The sequence below is a fragment of the Ascaphus truei genome, chromosome 5 (assembly GCF_040206685.1).
Source record: "Ascaphus truei isolate aAscTru1 chromosome 5, aAscTru1.hap1, whole genome shotgun sequence".
In the NCBI taxonomy this organism is placed as follows: domain Eukaryota; kingdom Metazoa; phylum Chordata; class Amphibia; order Anura; family Ascaphidae; genus Ascaphus; species Ascaphus truei.
This window is the reverse complement of record NC_134487.1, coordinates 97,558,567-97,576,144: the sequence shown is the minus strand read 5'-3', so window position 1 is coordinate 97,576,144 and position 17,578 is coordinate 97,558,567. Positions and strand designations below refer to the sequence as shown.

General features: G+C 42.8%; 1 protein-coding gene across 2 annotated transcripts in view; it reads left to right on the top strand.

Annotated features, from left to right (window-relative positions):
* MYRFL (myelin regulatory factor like) overlaps positions 1-17,578 on the top strand; it is a 180,813-nt gene that overhangs the window by 127,401 nt on the left and 35,834 nt on the right. For both annotated transcript variants that reach the window (XM_075600257.1, XM_075600258.1), the window contains 4 exons: positions 7,095-7,169; positions 7,700-7,758; positions 11,349-11,507; positions 16,155-16,217. In XM_075600257.1, the coding sequence (XP_075456372.1) occupies positions 7,095-7,169; positions 7,700-7,758; positions 11,349-11,507; positions 16,155-16,217 (356 nt within the window). The remainder of the gene's footprint in view (positions 1-7,094; positions 7,170-7,699; positions 7,759-11,348; positions 11,508-16,154; positions 16,218-17,578) is intronic.

Here is a 17,578-nt window from a genome sequence, read left to right as displayed (position 1 = left end):
CTGTTAGAACACGGTCTTTTAGGGTAGGTTAAATGATGAGACGTCACGTACTGTTCCTTTAAACAGGCTATGCCTGGTTTATTCAGTCCCAGGCACTGAGACTGCCACAGTTTAAACAGAAAACAAAGCCAAACAAAAAGCTGCTCGTCTGAGCGATAACTTAAACTTAGATGTCCCTGACTCAGAGTTGGAAGTGGCTTGTCCACTTCCACCAACAAAATAAGTACCTTTGCAGTCTTTAGACAAACTAACAGAATGAATGAAGCGATTTGGGAAAGAGGCTTTCTCACCCCTCTGCAGTTCAGCAGCCTTCCAGGCTCTTGGGCGGGGCCCAGAGGAAACAGGAAACAGGTCTTATATACCTGAACTCTAATCAGCATGACAGGTGACAGAAAACAGGCAGCAGACAAACTGTGGAATGGAGTGCCTGTACCACGAGGCTGCCCTGTTCAGCTTAGACAGGACAGAAACTGTTCAGTATCCTGGGAGCCCTGTATATGGAGTTTATTACCAACCCCTGGTTTCTGTCACAATATGTATATAATGTTAGGTGATAATGGTGACAGGCAGGATAGCAGACCTGTCTAAGTCATGTGAATGTGCTCACATGTGATCTTTTTATTTGAGATATTCTGTATATATAATGAATGAGTACAGATTATTTTCCCACAGAAATATACTTCAATGATATTTCTACAAGGGACATAATTTAATGCAAAGTGTGTAAACACGGGGAGAACTAAGATGTACTTAGACCCCCATTTGAATCACACAAAATACAAGTTACTTGTATTGTATGGGTACAGCATATGCACTGGATGTTACCCCAAAGAATTAACTAAAGCAGATTTGGGCAACCTATTTTTCAATGTAGCCCAGGTGTGGTGAATGAAAAGTGAAAATCGCCACACCATGTAAAAATTGAGAAATTAGGTTGCTCAATCGAAGATTTAAAACCACACACACAGTTCGTCTGCTTCACTCACCTCAGTATTGGATGGCTGCGCTGCTTCACTCACCTCAGTATTGGATGGCTGCGCTGCTTCACTCACCTCAGTATTGGATGGCTGTGCTGCATCACTCAACTCAGTATTGGATGGCTGTATTGCGTCACTCACCTCAGTATTGGATGGCTGTGTTGCGTCACTCACCTCAGTATTGGATGGCTATGTTGCGTCACTCACCTCAGTATTGGATGGCTGTGTTGCGTCACTCACCTCAGTATTGGATGGCTGTGCTGCTTCACTCACCTCAGTATTGGATGGCTGTGCTGCTTCACTCACCTCAGTATTGGATGGCTGTGCTGCTTCACTCACCTCAGTATTGGATGGCTGTGCTGCTTCATCACCTCAGAATTGGATGGCTGTGCTGCTTCATCACCTCAGTATTGGATGGCTGTGTTGCGTCAATGACTCATTCAGAAAGCAGATACGGAAACCAGCACACGCCATCAGGATAAAGTTTATTTTACTGTGGGAGCTAACAAACTCAAATTCGCCACACTTTCATGGCCACTTCGCCACTTGTGTCGCTTGGCGACAGGGATGCCCATCTTGGGACTAAAGTAATACACAGATTTTTTTTTTTTTTACATTTTCTTTTTTGTTGTTGCTTTGAATGGGGTAGTATAATAGCCATTTATTTTGAAAGAAATGTATCAGCCACCTGCTTTTTTAAAATGTTTTTATTAATGGAATAACATATATATTTTTTTATAAACAACGGTTTGTGCTACAGTAAAAGTTGTGACAAGTTTTATTTTGCATATACAGCTCAACCCCGTTATAACGCGATCCGTTATAACGCAATCCCCTGCGGAAGTCAGGATAGGCTGCAGTAGACAAGGGGCACTCAGGATAGTTGCCACGCAGCTGGTTAGCATTGCATGGCATCACGTGAGAGCGCGGCGCGTCCGAGCAAGGCTCCGTGGCATGGCTAGAAGAGCTGCGCGTGCTCTGTAAACAGAGCAGGGATGCGCGCACGATCAGCAACCAGTGCAGAGGTCTGTGATGAAGCAGGTAAGGAGGGAACACGCCGTATAGGACGTGTTCCCCGATTCAGGACGACTCCCAAATGGCTTCTGCGGGAACCTGGCATAGAACCGTTTCAACAAAGCGGGAGCGTGCACCTGATGGTGAGGTATCCAGGATCTCTCTTCTGGACCGAATCCTTTCCAATGCACAAGAAATTGAAGTGATCCTCTGGACCATCTCGAATCAATTATAGATTGGATCTCAAACTCTTCTTGGCCTTGTACCGTCACCGGTGGAGACCTGGGAGATCGATCAGGAAATCGAGAGCTGTTGAAGACAGGTTTAAGCAGTGAAACATGAAACACTGACTGAATTTTCATGGCCTGAGGAAGTTCCAAGCAGTAAGCCACAGGATTAATCCATTCCAGAACCATGAAGGGGCCTAAGAATCTTGGAGCCAGCTTCAGTGTAGGGGTCTTCAGTCTGATATTCCTGGAAGACAGCCACACCTTGTCTCCTGGCCTGAACTTGGAAGCCTCACGGTGATGACGATCAGCCTGTGACTTTTGTCTGCGTACAGCCTCTTGGAGAGTGTTCTGAATCTTTTTCCAAGAATCTTGTAATGAGTTAATTCTGGAATCTGCTGCTGGGACGCCGGACGGTATAGACGAGATAGGAAGACTTGACGGGTGGAACCCGTATTTAATAAAGAAAGGTGACTCTAGCTAGAGTGGACTAGTTTTTTAAGGAGTTATGGGCGAACTCAGCCCAAGGGAGCAGGTACACCCAGTTGTCTTGTGCATCGGAGATAAAATACCTGAGGTACTGCTCCAGCGATTGATTTGTCCTCTCGGTCTGCCTGTTGGTCTGTGGGTGGTATCCTGATGAAAAGAGAAGAGTAATGTCCAACCTCTAAGCATGAAGCCTTTTTTTTAATTCTCTTGAATATATTCCGACATCGCCTTGGTCTCGGGCATAGAGAGCGGATAAGACTTTGATTTGGGAAGAACAGCTCCAGGCAAAAGGTAAATGGGACATTTTGGAGAGGAGAGGAGGAAGAGGCTGGTCCCAACATCAGGGCAACAGGAGAAGGAGACGATAACATCACAAACCATCCAGGACAATACAAATAGAGTAACTAACCTCAGCTAAACCATGTTAACAGAAGGTACTTGCAAAAGTTCTATCATTTGTACCCATGGCTAAATTTGATCTCTTTGAAACAGTTAAGGACATGAACCTTTTCGCAAGGAAAATGCTTTTGCATAAGTACTTCAAGCGGAGAGGAAGGTACAGGACAAATGAAGAGAATGACGACACAATGGATGATGGAGATCAAGAACATCTCAACAATCTCATCTCCTTACTTGAGGATAGTGAAAAAAATCCAGGAGATGGTCCTCACACCTCTCTTAAACCTCAAAGTCGTTTTACTCCTCACCAGGACACATGTTCAAACGTGTCCACTTTCCTAACCTTGGTCACTAAGGACCTTGAAGATCTCATCATCAGAAAATGGAAGAACAACCTTAACCAAAGAGAACAAAAGGCTCTCAAAGAAATCATGAACATGGAAGAAGTCACAGTTAAAACAGTGGATAAAGGGGGCAATATAGTCCTACTAAACACCAAGGACTATGTGTCTGAAAACTGCAAATTACTAGGAGATAAGAAATGCTATAAGACTTTGGAAAGGGACCCTACAGTGACCTTCCAACAAGAACTTAGCAAAATCCTGGAAAAAGGAGTTCAGGCCATGGTGATCACAAAACAGTAAAAGTAGTGACAAGTTTTATTTTGCATATACAGCTCAACCCCATTATAACGCGATCCGTTACAACGCGAATCCGCTTATATCGCGGTGCAAGCGTGGCTCCCAATTTTCGGATTTATGAATACTTTACAACACGATGATTGGTATCTTAAATACTTTATTGTACAATGATACAATTGTACATTATTTCTAACGCGATCAGCTTATAACGCAATGTGATTCTTTGGACTCCAAACACAGCGTTATAAGGGGGTTGAGCTGTAATTGGTTATGATTGCCAGAAAAAGGGAAAATTACTTTTTGAAAATTGTACCCACTATTTCTATATGGTATGTATGTATGTATGTATGTATGTCTTTATTTATATAGCACCATTAATGTACATAGCACTTCACAGTAGTAATACACGTGACAATCATATTAATAACCAATTTTATTGAGGGGAAGGTCATTCCAGATGTGTGGCTCAGTCAGTGAGAAAGGTTTAAGGTGGGAGAGGGCTTTAGATACAAAGGGGGTAGAGAGAAGGTATCCTTAAGCAGAACGCAAGAGTCGGTAATGGTGCATAGCGAGAAATTAGGGCTGAGATGTAAGGAGGGGCAGAAGAATGTAAAGCTTTAAAAGTGAGGAGGAGAATTGAGTGCGAGATGCGGGATTTGATCGGAAGCCAGGAGAGTGATTTCAACAGGGGAGGCGCTGAGACTGATTTAGGAAATAGTAGAATGATTCTGGCAGCTGCATTTAGGATAGATTGTAGGGGAGACATGTGAGAGGCAGGAAGGCTGGACAGCAGGAGGTTGCAGTAATCAAGACGGGAGAGAATGAGGGCCTGAGTCAGAGTTTTAGCAGTCGAGCAACAAAAGGGCGTATCTTTGTAATATTGCGAAGGAAAAAGCAACAGGTTTTAGATACGTTTTGAATGTGAGGAGAATGTGAGAGAGGAGTTGAGTGTGACACCTCGGCAGCGTGCTTGGGTTACTGGGTGAATGATAGTACTTCCAACAGTAATGTGGAAGGAGGTAGTAGGGCCAGGTTTGGGAGGAAGTATAATGAGCTCTGTTTTTGTTATGTTAAGTTTAAGTCGGCGGAGGGCCATCCAGGATGATATCGTAGAGAGACATTCAGAAACTTTTGTCTTTACAGCAGGTGTAAGGTATGGGGTTGAAAAGTAAATTGGTGTGTCGTCAGCATAGAGGTGATATTTAAACCCAAGAGATGTGATTAGGTCACCTAAAGAAAGTGTGTACAGAGAAAAGAGAAGAGGTCCCAGGACAGAGCCCTGGGGTACCCCCACAGAGAGATCGATAGAGGAGGAGGTGTTGGCACAAGAGACGCGGAAATTACGATGGGGAGGTAAGAGGAGATCCAGGATATAGCTTTGTTACAAATACCAAGAGTATGGAGAATGTGAATGAGAAGAGGGTGGTCCACGGTGTCAAATGCTGCAGAGAGGTCAAGTAATGTGACCAGAGTGTAATGACCTCTGTCTTTAGAAGCATGGAGGTCATTCATTATTTTAGTGAGCGCTGTTTTAGTCAGTGAGCAGTGCGGAAGCCAGATTGTAGAGGGTCGGAGAGAATCGGTGTTGAGAAAGTGGAGCAAACGAGAGGACATAAGACGTTCAAGGAGTTTAGAGGCAAAAGGCAGGAGGGAGACAGGTTGATAGTTAGAAAGATAGGTACTGTACTTACAGTACATGCCAAATGTTGGCAATGAGCCTACTTCAGACTTAATTTCCCCACAGTCTATGTTCCTCAACTCCAGGCACTTCTGAATTCTCCTCCAGAAGAGGATCTATGCCCCCCTGGCATGTTAGTAGTACAACATGCTAGGATTATATCACTTTGTCAGGACTGCACTGTAGCACACCACAACATCTTTGTCCAAACACCTGAACTGTCTTTTCAACACTTCTACTGTCCACTCAGTGTCAGAGCGTGTAGATATATTGTAACTGTGCTCTGCTAGTGTCTGAGGAACCAAGTCTGGCACTTATATCAAGCATCACCTGGAAGGAGTTTTTTATTTTATCCAATTAATTAATCAACACATTCCATACTTACTTATCTGTTAACTCGCACAACAGTCAGCCAACTTCAAATCTCCCCTCCTCAGACTTACAGCTGACTGAAGAGTGATGCAGAATATGGGTGCCTTGCAGGAGCCTGGCATTTTCATAGGTGCACCTGTCACATAAACTTTGAGTATGGAACATTTTCACATTCTGGAATTTATGTCGCTTCTTTCTAGGTGGTGTGAGAGCTATATGGGTTTAAGCGCCCAAGTATCCCATCAAATATATGTTTAAGCTCCTGGGAGCTGGTTGGCATTTGGCTCAGGGGGGATTAGAAGGCAGGAGGTGTACAACATGCAGATGTAGATGCCGCCCCTCACCCCTCGGCTTGGTTTTCATGTTGGTGGGAAGAGGTGTTATGGGGCTAGCTGGCAGGTTGTGTAGCCAGGTGGAAACTTTTTAGGGCTGTCCTGATTGTTTTTTCCGTAATGGTTGTGCAGGTATTCGGAAGGAGCTTATTTATCAGCTTAATGGGCACAAGGCAAGTGTATATAATAATAATAATAAAAAATAAAAAAAAACCAGAAAAGAGTTGCAGAGGGTATCATTGTCACAGCACAGCAGTTGTTTTCTGTTAAATTGGTTATTAATTGGTGTTGGCTGTGGTGCTTGCAATGTTAATGTATTGCTCTCAGCTTGGAGGTGAGTGGTGTGAATATATATATATATATATATATATATATATATATATATATATATATATATATATATATATATGTGTGTGTGTAGTCCCCTTTCCCTATGCTAAGGGAACTACACTGGCAACTACGCGAGCTGCTGTACCTGTTGCTCACAGGAGACCTACGCCTCTGTTTCTGGGAGCCTGGGGTGAGCTCTATTTCCTTGAGCACAGCGCCTTCACCTATGAGGGATCCCAGCGTCGGCGGGATAACCCCTCACAGGAACCAATACTACAGCAATAAGCAATAACACAACACACAATATATATAAAGCTGATCTTTACTATAACAATGCTACACATATAACACAGTACCACGTGACACCGTGTAGTGCAGTGACCCCAACACATAGTGGTTCCCCCATAGTACTGAGGGTGCCGTGGCACCAATAACCCCTGGTGTCCGCCCCAGCAATCCCACCCAAATGTGAGGTAGCGGTATCAGCTGTTATGTTTAATGCTATACTTGATCCGAGAGTAAAGTTAGGTTAACACTACATTATTTTCTTTAGTGAATACTGCATTACCATAAAAGTGACATTAACGTAGGATAGCGTTACATTAAATAGCTTAATGGAGCGTATTCTTTTTCAGCGCTGTGACCATTTCCTCGTTATACATCCTCTATGTGCAAGAGGAAGCCACTGAACGGGAACCACCATCCTTACTGTAAGTTATTACACCGGGTGACATTCATTTTCATGTCATTTGAAAAGCAAGATGGCCAGTTTTGCAGCTGCAGACAAGACCCTTTTTGTTTATTTGATAATCTAATTTAGTATGTTACCTTTTTATTCACAATCTTACAGTTCCTCTTTCTTTGTAAAAAAAGAAAACTGGAATGGTAACATGAGCGTGCTCGACTTAGGTTTTTGGAGTATAAATATTGTAAATATTTTTCTAATAAGAGGCCAAAGATCTGAATCGGTTTAGAAGTTATTGAAGAATTCCAGCACAGCACCTGTGCTTTTTTAAGGCAGCTCAACTGCAGATTTAAAGTACTTTTTAAACCCAGTCTGTGATCTATAAGCAAAGCAGAATAGAATATTAAAAATGTATGGGAAGAACCTTTTCTTATAAAAGAAAATATGATTTTGTGTGTTGATAAATAACAAGGATAGAAATGGCACAGGCACGTATTTCAACTTCTTTGACCACTGATATTCATAATACCTTTTATTTATTTATTTCTTCTATAGGAATAATTATACAAGCATTTCAAGCTCATCAGTACCTTCTGTTTACTCAACCATGATGGGTAGGTTTACCACTTATACATGACACTACATTTGTATAGTGTGTATGTATATACTTATTTATATACTGTAGTACCCACAATGTACTCAGCGGTTTACAAAAGAGAAAGTACAGTGCATAAAATTATGTCATAAGGGCAACAAAGAAAATAAGACAATTGGAAAGGAAATCCCTGCCCAGAGAGCTTACAATCTAAATGGTATGTTGGGAGATTTACAGAGGCAGCGTGTGAGGGAATACAGCTGCTGCGGCCATTATTCAAACACTTCACTCGTTTTGTACAGTATATCGGAATACCCATGTCATGGCGCCGGATTTCTTCCAACCGTACCGCCTTAAGACGCGAGTGCAGAAAATGGCATTTTAGAGTTCTGGTTTTTAAACACCTTAAATTGACACAGTAGTCCAGTAGCACAGTACTGTACACATTGCAATTCATTCATTTCATTGCACCCAAAGAAACAGAATCCATGAAATTCAACAAAGCAATCGGGATAAGCGCGGGTGCCTCGGGCGATTGGCCGCGTTCATGCTGCGTGGGGAACAGCAGAGCACACAAAATCGGCGCCATGATTTGTTTGAATAACGGCTGCTGCATCTGTAAGTGCAGTAGATGGGAGTGCTTGGCCACAATGGTTGGTAGGAGCGACTGTGGATGTGGTACAGTTGCCTTTAGCCTGGGCTATTAAAATGTTTCTTTTAAGAGGTGCATGTTAAGGTTTAAACTGCTTGATGTATACTGAATTCCACAGGTTAGGGGCAGTGAGGAAAAAAGTTTTAAGGCGAGAGAGAGCAGTAGCAATGAAAGGGGCGGAGAGGAGACAGTTATGGTAGAGCACAGGAGACGAATGTGGGGGGGGTGGGGAGGGATAACGAAAGATCAACACTGACATGTATGATTTTGATATGAATTTTAGCCATGCCATGAGTGTGAATGGAGAAGAAAAGGGTGGAGTCAAATGTCACTCTTAGGCAACGTGCTTTGGTGACAGGATAGATGGTAGTACCATTTACTGTGATGAAAAAAGGGGATATTAGGCCAGATATTTGGGGGAAATCTGAGGAGCTAAGTTTTAGACGTATTAAGTTTTAGGCATCAGAACACCATCCATGAGGATATAGCGGTGAGGCAATCCGAGACTTGAGACTGGATTGCAGGTGAGGTTAGGGTGGATGGATATATCGGTATATCATATGCATTGAGATGATACCCAGGGCCAAAAAGTTGATGAGGTCACCAAGTGATGGTGTGTAAAGAGAAAAGGAGAGAGCCCTGCGGTACACCAACTGAGATCAACAGAAGATGAAGACATGGTTGCAACAGAGAAAAGAAAATGTGAGATGGGAGAGGTATGATGAGAACCAGGATAGAGCTTTGTTATGGGTACCAGAGAGTTTAGAATATGAAGAAGAGAGTGATCAAGAGTATCAAAAGCAGCAGAGAGATCGAGTAGGATTAGTAGGGAAAAGTGACCATGGGATATTGCTTCATGTAGATCATTGGCTACTTTATTGAGCACAGATTGTAAAGGGTCCAGGAGTGCGTGGGAATTAAGAAAGTTGATTATACTGTAGAACACAAGACACAAGCAATTTGGAGGCAAACGGAAGTAGAGATACAGGGCAGTAGTTGGTAAAGCACGTAGGGTCTTGGTGTGACCATTGCATGCTTAAAGGAAGAGGGGAACGTTCCAGAGGACAGGGAGGAATTGAAGATACTGTATGTGTGAGAATGGGGAATAAGGCAGGAGTTAGAGTTTTGATAAGCTGTGAAGGAATGTGATCGAGAGTACACATGGTAGTGCAGGATGCACAAACGATTGTTGCTGCGCCCCCTGCCTCCTCTCTCCCAGTCCTCACGCCCCCTTACCTTAATGAAGCCGCGGGGTCATGTGATGTCACGTGACCCACAGCGTCATTTGACGACGCAGTGACATGGCGATAGGTGTTAAATGATGCTGCGGGTTCATGTGACGTAACCCCGAGGCGTCATTTGATGCCGTGTTGCCATGGTGACGGGTCCGAAGCCGGCTGAATCTCAGTAAGTTGAGTTGCAGAGGCCTTGCGCAGTTCACCGGCATTTAATTTAAATGCCTTGGGAAGATCGCGGGGCTTCTGTAACCGCTGCACCCCCCTGTTTGCGCACTCCTGTGGTAGAGGGAGAAGAGAAAATCAGTTTAGAAACTTCCAACTCTGTAACAGGAGAAAATGAGTCAAGAGTTGAAGAAGGAGATTTAGGTAGAAGCAGAGCGGAAGGAGAAGGGATAGAAGGAATCTCCTTGTGGATAGCAGCTACAGTAACTTGCCATTAAAGTAGTCGGCAAAGGCTTGAGCAGTAAGGAAGGATGGGAAATGGTCTCTGGTGGCTTCTGGCAACATGCCATGGCAACGTGACATCACATGACGTACGTACGGTACGATCCGATACGTATATGGTACCCGGCCATATCTCACTGACGCGGATATTACCCGGACCCAGCCTAGGGCGCTGGAACCCGGTGTAGGGTACTTCCATCCTGCTCTGCTCCATCAGTCCTCCTCCTCAATCAACCCCGTTCCGCTGGGGCGGCGGGAGAAGAGGACAGAGAGCAGCATAGGACGGCGGAGGGAGAGGAGGAGAACGTAAGCTGGCAGAGGACAGCAGCAGAGATGGAGGGAAAGGAGGACATCAGCCTGCAGAGGAGGGAGAGGAGGGAGAGGAGGATGGCAGCCGGTGGCCCCGGGAAAAGAGGACCATGTGAGGGAAACAGGAGCGGCACAGGAGGACGGCCAGGGAGGAGCATGCCGTAGCAGCGGCAGACAACGAAAATGTCAGAGAAGACTTCTGGGTCGGACCACTGGGGCCTGCTCCTCCCGGCCGTCCATCTCTCCCTCTGTCGCTGGCTACTGTCCTCTGCCAGCTGACATTCTCCTCCTCTCCCTCCGCCGCTGGCTGTTGTGCTTCAGCCGCCCTGCACTTGCCGCCCTCTTCCATCGCCCCCCAAATCTACCCGGCTGGGTAATTTTTCTTTTTCCCCCGGGTACCCGGCAAATTTTTAATATATATCCTGAAAGGTCTCATTATCTGCACCAGTCAAAATATATGCAAAAATAGAGGGCGTTGATTGACCCATAACACAAAGGAGCCCGACATTTGGTCCCCAGAGGGACCTTCTTCTGGGGTTGTACAAAACCCTGTAGTGGGCATATGCAATCTGTTTACCCCTTAATACCCTTGTCCAGCACTGCAATGGGGAGTACTTTCCTGTCTCCTCAGAAAATGTTTTTTGCATTAATGTTTTTCCAAGTTAGAAAACAAATATATTATTCCATAATAAAGTATGTTCATGGCGGCCAGTATGGGAATGGCTTTCAGGCAGATTTTGCACGTAGAATGTAGGGTAATTCTAAGGCTTCTATTACATGTACTGGTATGAAGGGAATATTTTCAAGTGGTCAAAAAAATCTATATATTTCTAAGCTAAAAATGCAGGAATTCTCCCCAAGAAATATGGAAAGTTAACCAGTGTAATTATATATTAAGGAGATCAATTAAGTGGGTCTGAACCCATATCTCATAATGAGTTGAATAAAACATGCACTCTTTTTCAGCATTAAGCGAAAGTACGTTCAAAACAATACACCCCACAGCAGGAGCATCAGAAATTAATTTCTGCAGTATCCTGGCATGTGAGCATGTTCACTGTTGTGGAATTCAACAACAAAAACGGAAACGTCCGAATTACGAAGGACTGAAGACTTCTGGAGAAAGTAAGTGCTGTTCATATTGATATCTAGAGCCAGCCATGGCTGCAAAGCATAAATATGCCAATTATTGCAGTGACTTCTAGCAAGAGTAAACAGTTACATTTTCAAGTGACTGTAAATTGAGTCTTTTATGTTCTATTAGCACCCTCTCTACTGTTTTATGATCAGTGCCATTTGCATTATGTGATGATTAGAGAGGCCAGGGAGTAAGTGAGAGCTCAGAAGAGACTCATGATTCCAAGCACTGGAGTCCAGAACTGTTTCAGTACCATCTGTGGTGACTAGGACCAGGGAGAGTGTAAGTGAAGTCAAAGAAGAGCCCTAGGCTGCTCCTTATTGGGCAGAACAGGAGCAAACAGCAGGCAAGCATTATCCCGTGTCCCCAATTGTCACTAGAGAAGGAGAGGACACAGAGGAATCTAAGGCCTGAAGCCCAAGGCCAAGGTCTGGTGGCTGCTCAACCTCCCTGTTGTGGTTCCTCTCTCTGTGGACGAAAATTATTTTAAATACAGCTACTTGCATAAGAGGAAAAGTTCAGGATAGTGATCCTACCACCAGTGCTCAAGGGCTAGAGAGCGTAGGTAATCCATAAACCATAATGATATACAGAGCACGTACTTACTGAGTAAGCAGATGATAAACCCAGCGGACAAATAAAGCAGGTTAGGGAGAGGGGTGATCACGGGTGACAGTAAGAATCGCCGACTATCCTAAACTAGAACAGCCTGGCTGACGCTAAGACACCCTCAGCCCACTCCACCCACGAATACCTGCTGTCATGCTGTATCCAGTGTGTCCCGCTGCAGAGGAGATGATTCACTGGGGTAAGTGTCTGTTGCTGTATGTAGCATCCACGTGCCACCAGCTGGAGTAATCAGCACAAAAAACAGGAGAAGCGGTGCACAGAGGCAAGGAAATGAACCAAACGCAGCTCTAACAAAAACGGCTATTTATTGAAAAAACGAACACAAATCACATGTCTAGGTAACCTCTGCCGCGTTTCATCCCGCAAGGGACTTTGTCAAAGAGTGAATGGTAAAAATGTCTGCGTGCTTCCCTATAAACCACTAGCTGTACTGTGATAGGTTAATAGCAAACATGTAGCAACTCCTCTTACACAGGTGGATCTTAATAAATGAGGGTGTCATCTAACCTATACAGACATAATAGTGGATAGAGGACAGAGTAAAGCAGACATAGCTAATACATAGTAGCAGCTAACAAACAATAGAATAACACTTATAACAAAAATAATAAAAAATAAACAACTTATTGCAACAATACCGTAAGATGGTAACACCAGTAATAGCAAATGAATATATATAAAAAGACCAACAAACAAGCAATGTGAATAAAAACAAGGACAAAGATTGATAGAGAAATAAATAAACAGATAACAAAATCCAAATGTGATAAAAGACGAGATGATATAACAATAATAATCTAATATATATATATATATATATATATATATATATATCAATTTAATTTAAATAATCTAAATAATAAACATATATAAATGAATAGTACATCAAATCATCTTGTTTCACATTTGTATAACAATTGAAAATTATCCAAAAAATTATTATCAAAAAAGAAGAAACACCTTGGAATGATAATAACAATATATAAACAGATATAACAATAAAACATTATATCATGATATTAAATCTCAAACCAGAGATATGGAGGTGAGGAAGTAACAGGAAAGAGAGAGATACGGTTTGAGATTTAATATCATGATATAATGTTTTATTGTTCTATCTGTTTATATATTGTTTGGTTCTATTCCTTGCCCCTGTGCACCGCTTCTCCTATTTTTTGTACTTACATAAGACATGTAGCACAAAAACTAATGGCAAACTCTCAAGAATGTGACGTACAGTACATGGAAATAACCCCTTGAATGTCCCAATTCCAAGGACTGAACACCAAACAATCTATTGAATTAAAAGGCAGTGGGCGCTAAAAGTGGAGGATGAGTGCCAATTGCAAAGAAAGTGACAATCAGTACATACAGTATACAATGAATGACTGACTGATAGGAGTGATGACCATAGCACTATGGATGGTAAAAGTGTACACTAGTCCTAATTAGATGATGTGAATAATGATGACAAAAACAGAGCTATTCAGATCTAGGTGACATGAATATCAGTATATTTCCCAGCACAGCACCATTTCTTATATATGTACTATTGAGCTGAGCAGAGGTCACTATTCCCTCCTCCTCCTTTCCGTACCAAGTATACTACAATTAGAGGAGTGTTCTATACTCGATTCCACCTTTAGCTCGCCCACAGATATTATTCTGAATATTCATTCAATTATTTTTACACGTTCCTCATAAGGACTATGTCAGGCTTCTTGTCTAACCAGCCAGACTTCAATGTATCATTATCAGTATATTTTTTAGCACAGCACCATTTCTTAAATATTTACTAACTATATGGCATTCAGCTGAGAAGAGGTCGCTATTCCATCCTCCCCCTTTCCCTACCAAGTATACATGAATATAGAACATGCATATCCACAAAAAAAGGAGAATAAATAAGAAATGATATATAGCAAAGTAGATAATAAAATGTAAGTGTCTGATATCAACAGATGTACTGTACATATAAAAGTTCATTTGTAATGTGCCCAGATGGTGGTATAAATGCAGCTCCTAGAAAGGAATTCTTTCACTTTGTGGTATGTAAAACAAGAGATCTAGGAAAGGAGCGCAAAAATACAGAACACACTTAGGTTGCACTAAATAAAAACAGTTTATTGCAATAGAGCACAGTAATACACAATACTGCAAAATATAAACCGGAGCCAAAGCTTATCTGCTTAGAGAGCTGTAGTCCTTAGCGGGTCTGTGCAGGATGGTGTCTCCTATCTGAAGCAAACACCGCTTTCTGCACTACCTGAACCGCTACGGATCGTCACATAGGACAAAACTAGGATCTATGATTGGAACAGTAGATGTTTCTGGGTCTTGCATCTAAAGAAGACCCCAGGTATTGTAAATATTTCTGCCAACGTGTAAGAGCGGAGTTCCACTGTCTGTCCCCTGTCTAGAGATGGGCGGATTTTCCACCAAAATCCAAACAAGTCTTGGATTGATCAGTTCCTTTTATCTGTGGGATTTGGCGAATCAGAAAAAATACAACTGACGGATTGCAAAAATCCAAGCGGATACCTCGGAATCCATTATTGGATCCAATCCAATTCTGTCTTGAATTCGGATTCTTAAAAATCCGAAGTTGTATTGGAGGAGGAGGACTTCGCTTTAGTCGTCTGTCTGTCTGTTTGTTTCCCCTTAAATCTGCCTCCAAATAACTTAGGGAGAGATGCCTATGCTCAAAAAAAGAGCACACCTGATGCACTTTGGGGCTAATGGCTATGCAAAGTATATTTAAATGAGTCCCATCCCACACTTCCTAAAAGGATTTCCATACCAACTACAGTATATAGAGTTCATAAGCTTAAGGCACCTAGTGACTGGAATCATGTCAAACCCAACAGGGAAAGAACCCACAACCACTGCATTTATAGGCAGCAGCTCTAGCAGTGTGAGCTAACCCAGCAGATTACTAGCAGCGCACTACTAACTGGCTTCGAACAGACCTCCAAGGGATATCTAGTTTATTGATTGCAACCTTGAAAGGACTTCAGGCACAAAGTAATATGTACTGAGGGCTATGAGTTACTGAGGCCAGCTGAGATTAAATAAAACACAGGTTTTCTGATACACACAAGTATAAACAAGGTGAAGCACAGTATATAACAGAGGTTATGTGGGTTCAACTTCTGATCCTGTTGGGTCAGACACCAGTACACGATTCCAGTCATTAGGTGCCTTAGGCTTGCTAATTCAATATAGTTCATATGGAAATCATTTTAGGAAGTGTGGGATGTGACTCATTTAAATATACCTTGCATAGTCATTATGCATATCTCCCAGGGTACCTCTGGTGGGCTCATTTTTGAGCATAGGGAGATTTGCCTAAATTATTTGGAGGGAGGATAAAGAGAATATATATACAACTGAGCTACTAAAAAAATTAACTTCCCCCTTCCCCCCCTCCTACCTTCCCCCTCCATATCCTTCTTCCCTACTGTCCCTCAGCTCTCACTCTCCTCAGCTCATCTCACTCCTGTCAGAATAGCTGCTCCTCCTCTCCTCATGTCAACCAAGCTCTGCATGAGATTTTCCCGCATTTCTGGCGTTGCCCGTGAGCGCCCTCCCACATGTGCTGCCAGGGAGGCGGGAGAAATAGGGGTATGGAGAGCTACATGGCTGCATAGTAGGAAGAGGACAATACCATTGTGGGGGTTGAGTGCTAAACTCACTCTTACAGATGCCCTCCACTTCTGTTAACATCACTGGGGGCAATCCAAGATGTACGTGGCACTCGGGTGCTGCTAGACTTTCAGCATCATTAAGTGCTTTATGTTGGAAGGTCTGTACTCTGAGCACTATGAAACCAGCTTTTTATTCCCATTGTTCTTTCTCCAGGAGAAAAGTAAAGTAAAAAATGTTCTGTGACATAGCATGCAAAAATGACCCTAATTGAAACCAAAAGTATGCAGGGCTTCACATTGTAGACATTACTTGGTGATTACTGGTTTTGTACTTAATGCAAATTGTTTTTGTTCTAGGAAGTATCAGTAAGGTTGCAACCAAAATGAAGTGGCTTGATAAACCTCCATTTTCAAGTGACTGTAAGTTGAGTCTTTTATGTTCTATTAGCACTCTCTTTACTGTTTTATGATCAGTGCCATTTAAATGATGTGATGATTAGAGAGACCAGGGAGTAAGTGAGAGCTCAGAAGAGACTCATGATTCCAAGCACTGGAGTCCAGAACAGTTTCAGTACCATCTGCGGTGACTAGGACCAGGGAGAGTGTAAGTGAAGTCAAAGAAGAGCCTTAGGCTGCTCCTTATTGGGCAGAACAGGAGCAAACAGCAGACATGCATTATCCTGTGTCCCCAATTGTTACTAGAGAAGGAGAGGACACAGAGGAATCTAAGGCCTGAAGCCCAAGGCCAAGGTCTAGTGGCTGCTCAACCTCCATGTGGTGCTTCCTCTCTCTCTGCGGACGAGATTATTTTAAATACAGCTACTTACATAAGACATGTACCAAATATCCTAATAGCAAATGCTCCAGAATGTGATGTACAGTACATCCATTGTGCATAGTACATGGAATTAGCTCCTTGAATGTCCCAATAGCAAGGACTGTTGAACCCCAAACAATCTATTGAATTAATCTGAGAAAGTTCACAGATATTTGATCTAAAGATGAACTCATTGATTAACTTCCAGAGGAGCTTGTAAAGCAAATGTATGTAGAAGGTGGGCATAATATTATAATGTTTTTCTAATATAGATATGTGATCTGTATTCTGTAAAGGTAATGGACCCTTAAACTCTTGAGTACCAGAGGGGCCTGCAACTACTGCAAGGTAACGCGTGGCAGGCCCCTCTGGAACTTAAGGGGATTAAAGCTGCAATTCACAAGAACTCTATTTACATGCTGGTACCTGTTGAAAATTGTCAGTTTTCAGCCCTATGTTTTGCATATATTTGTGCCAATTTTACATTCTGAACCTGGGAAAACAGGATCTCAGGGATGGAATAAAAAGGCTGCCTCACAAGTGCAGTAAAAACCACATGTTTGGGTATATGTGAAAAGGGATAAAAAGATTATTGTTTGAGGGACATAGCATGACCTCAGCCTGGGCAGCACTTTGGATGGGGATTACTAGTCCCAGCATGTCCCTCTTCTTGCTGCTTTCTCCATTGTATGTGGGGGAGATCGGGCAACTACACACTCAGAGGCGGTGGATGCTGGAAAATGCTTGTGCCTTCCAGTGATTACCCTCGTTTGCCATACAATCAGTTAGTTTTTCTTGATGGCATGTTTACTTATAACTTCATCTCTGTTATGAGAAAACAAGGAGAGAGTGAAGATGAGCGGTCCTTTCACCCATGTGAGTGAGGCAATGTGTGTGTGGCAGCCCTTTGTCTAACTATTTATTAGTGTTTTATTAGGACTTATTGATTAAAACAGCGCTAATC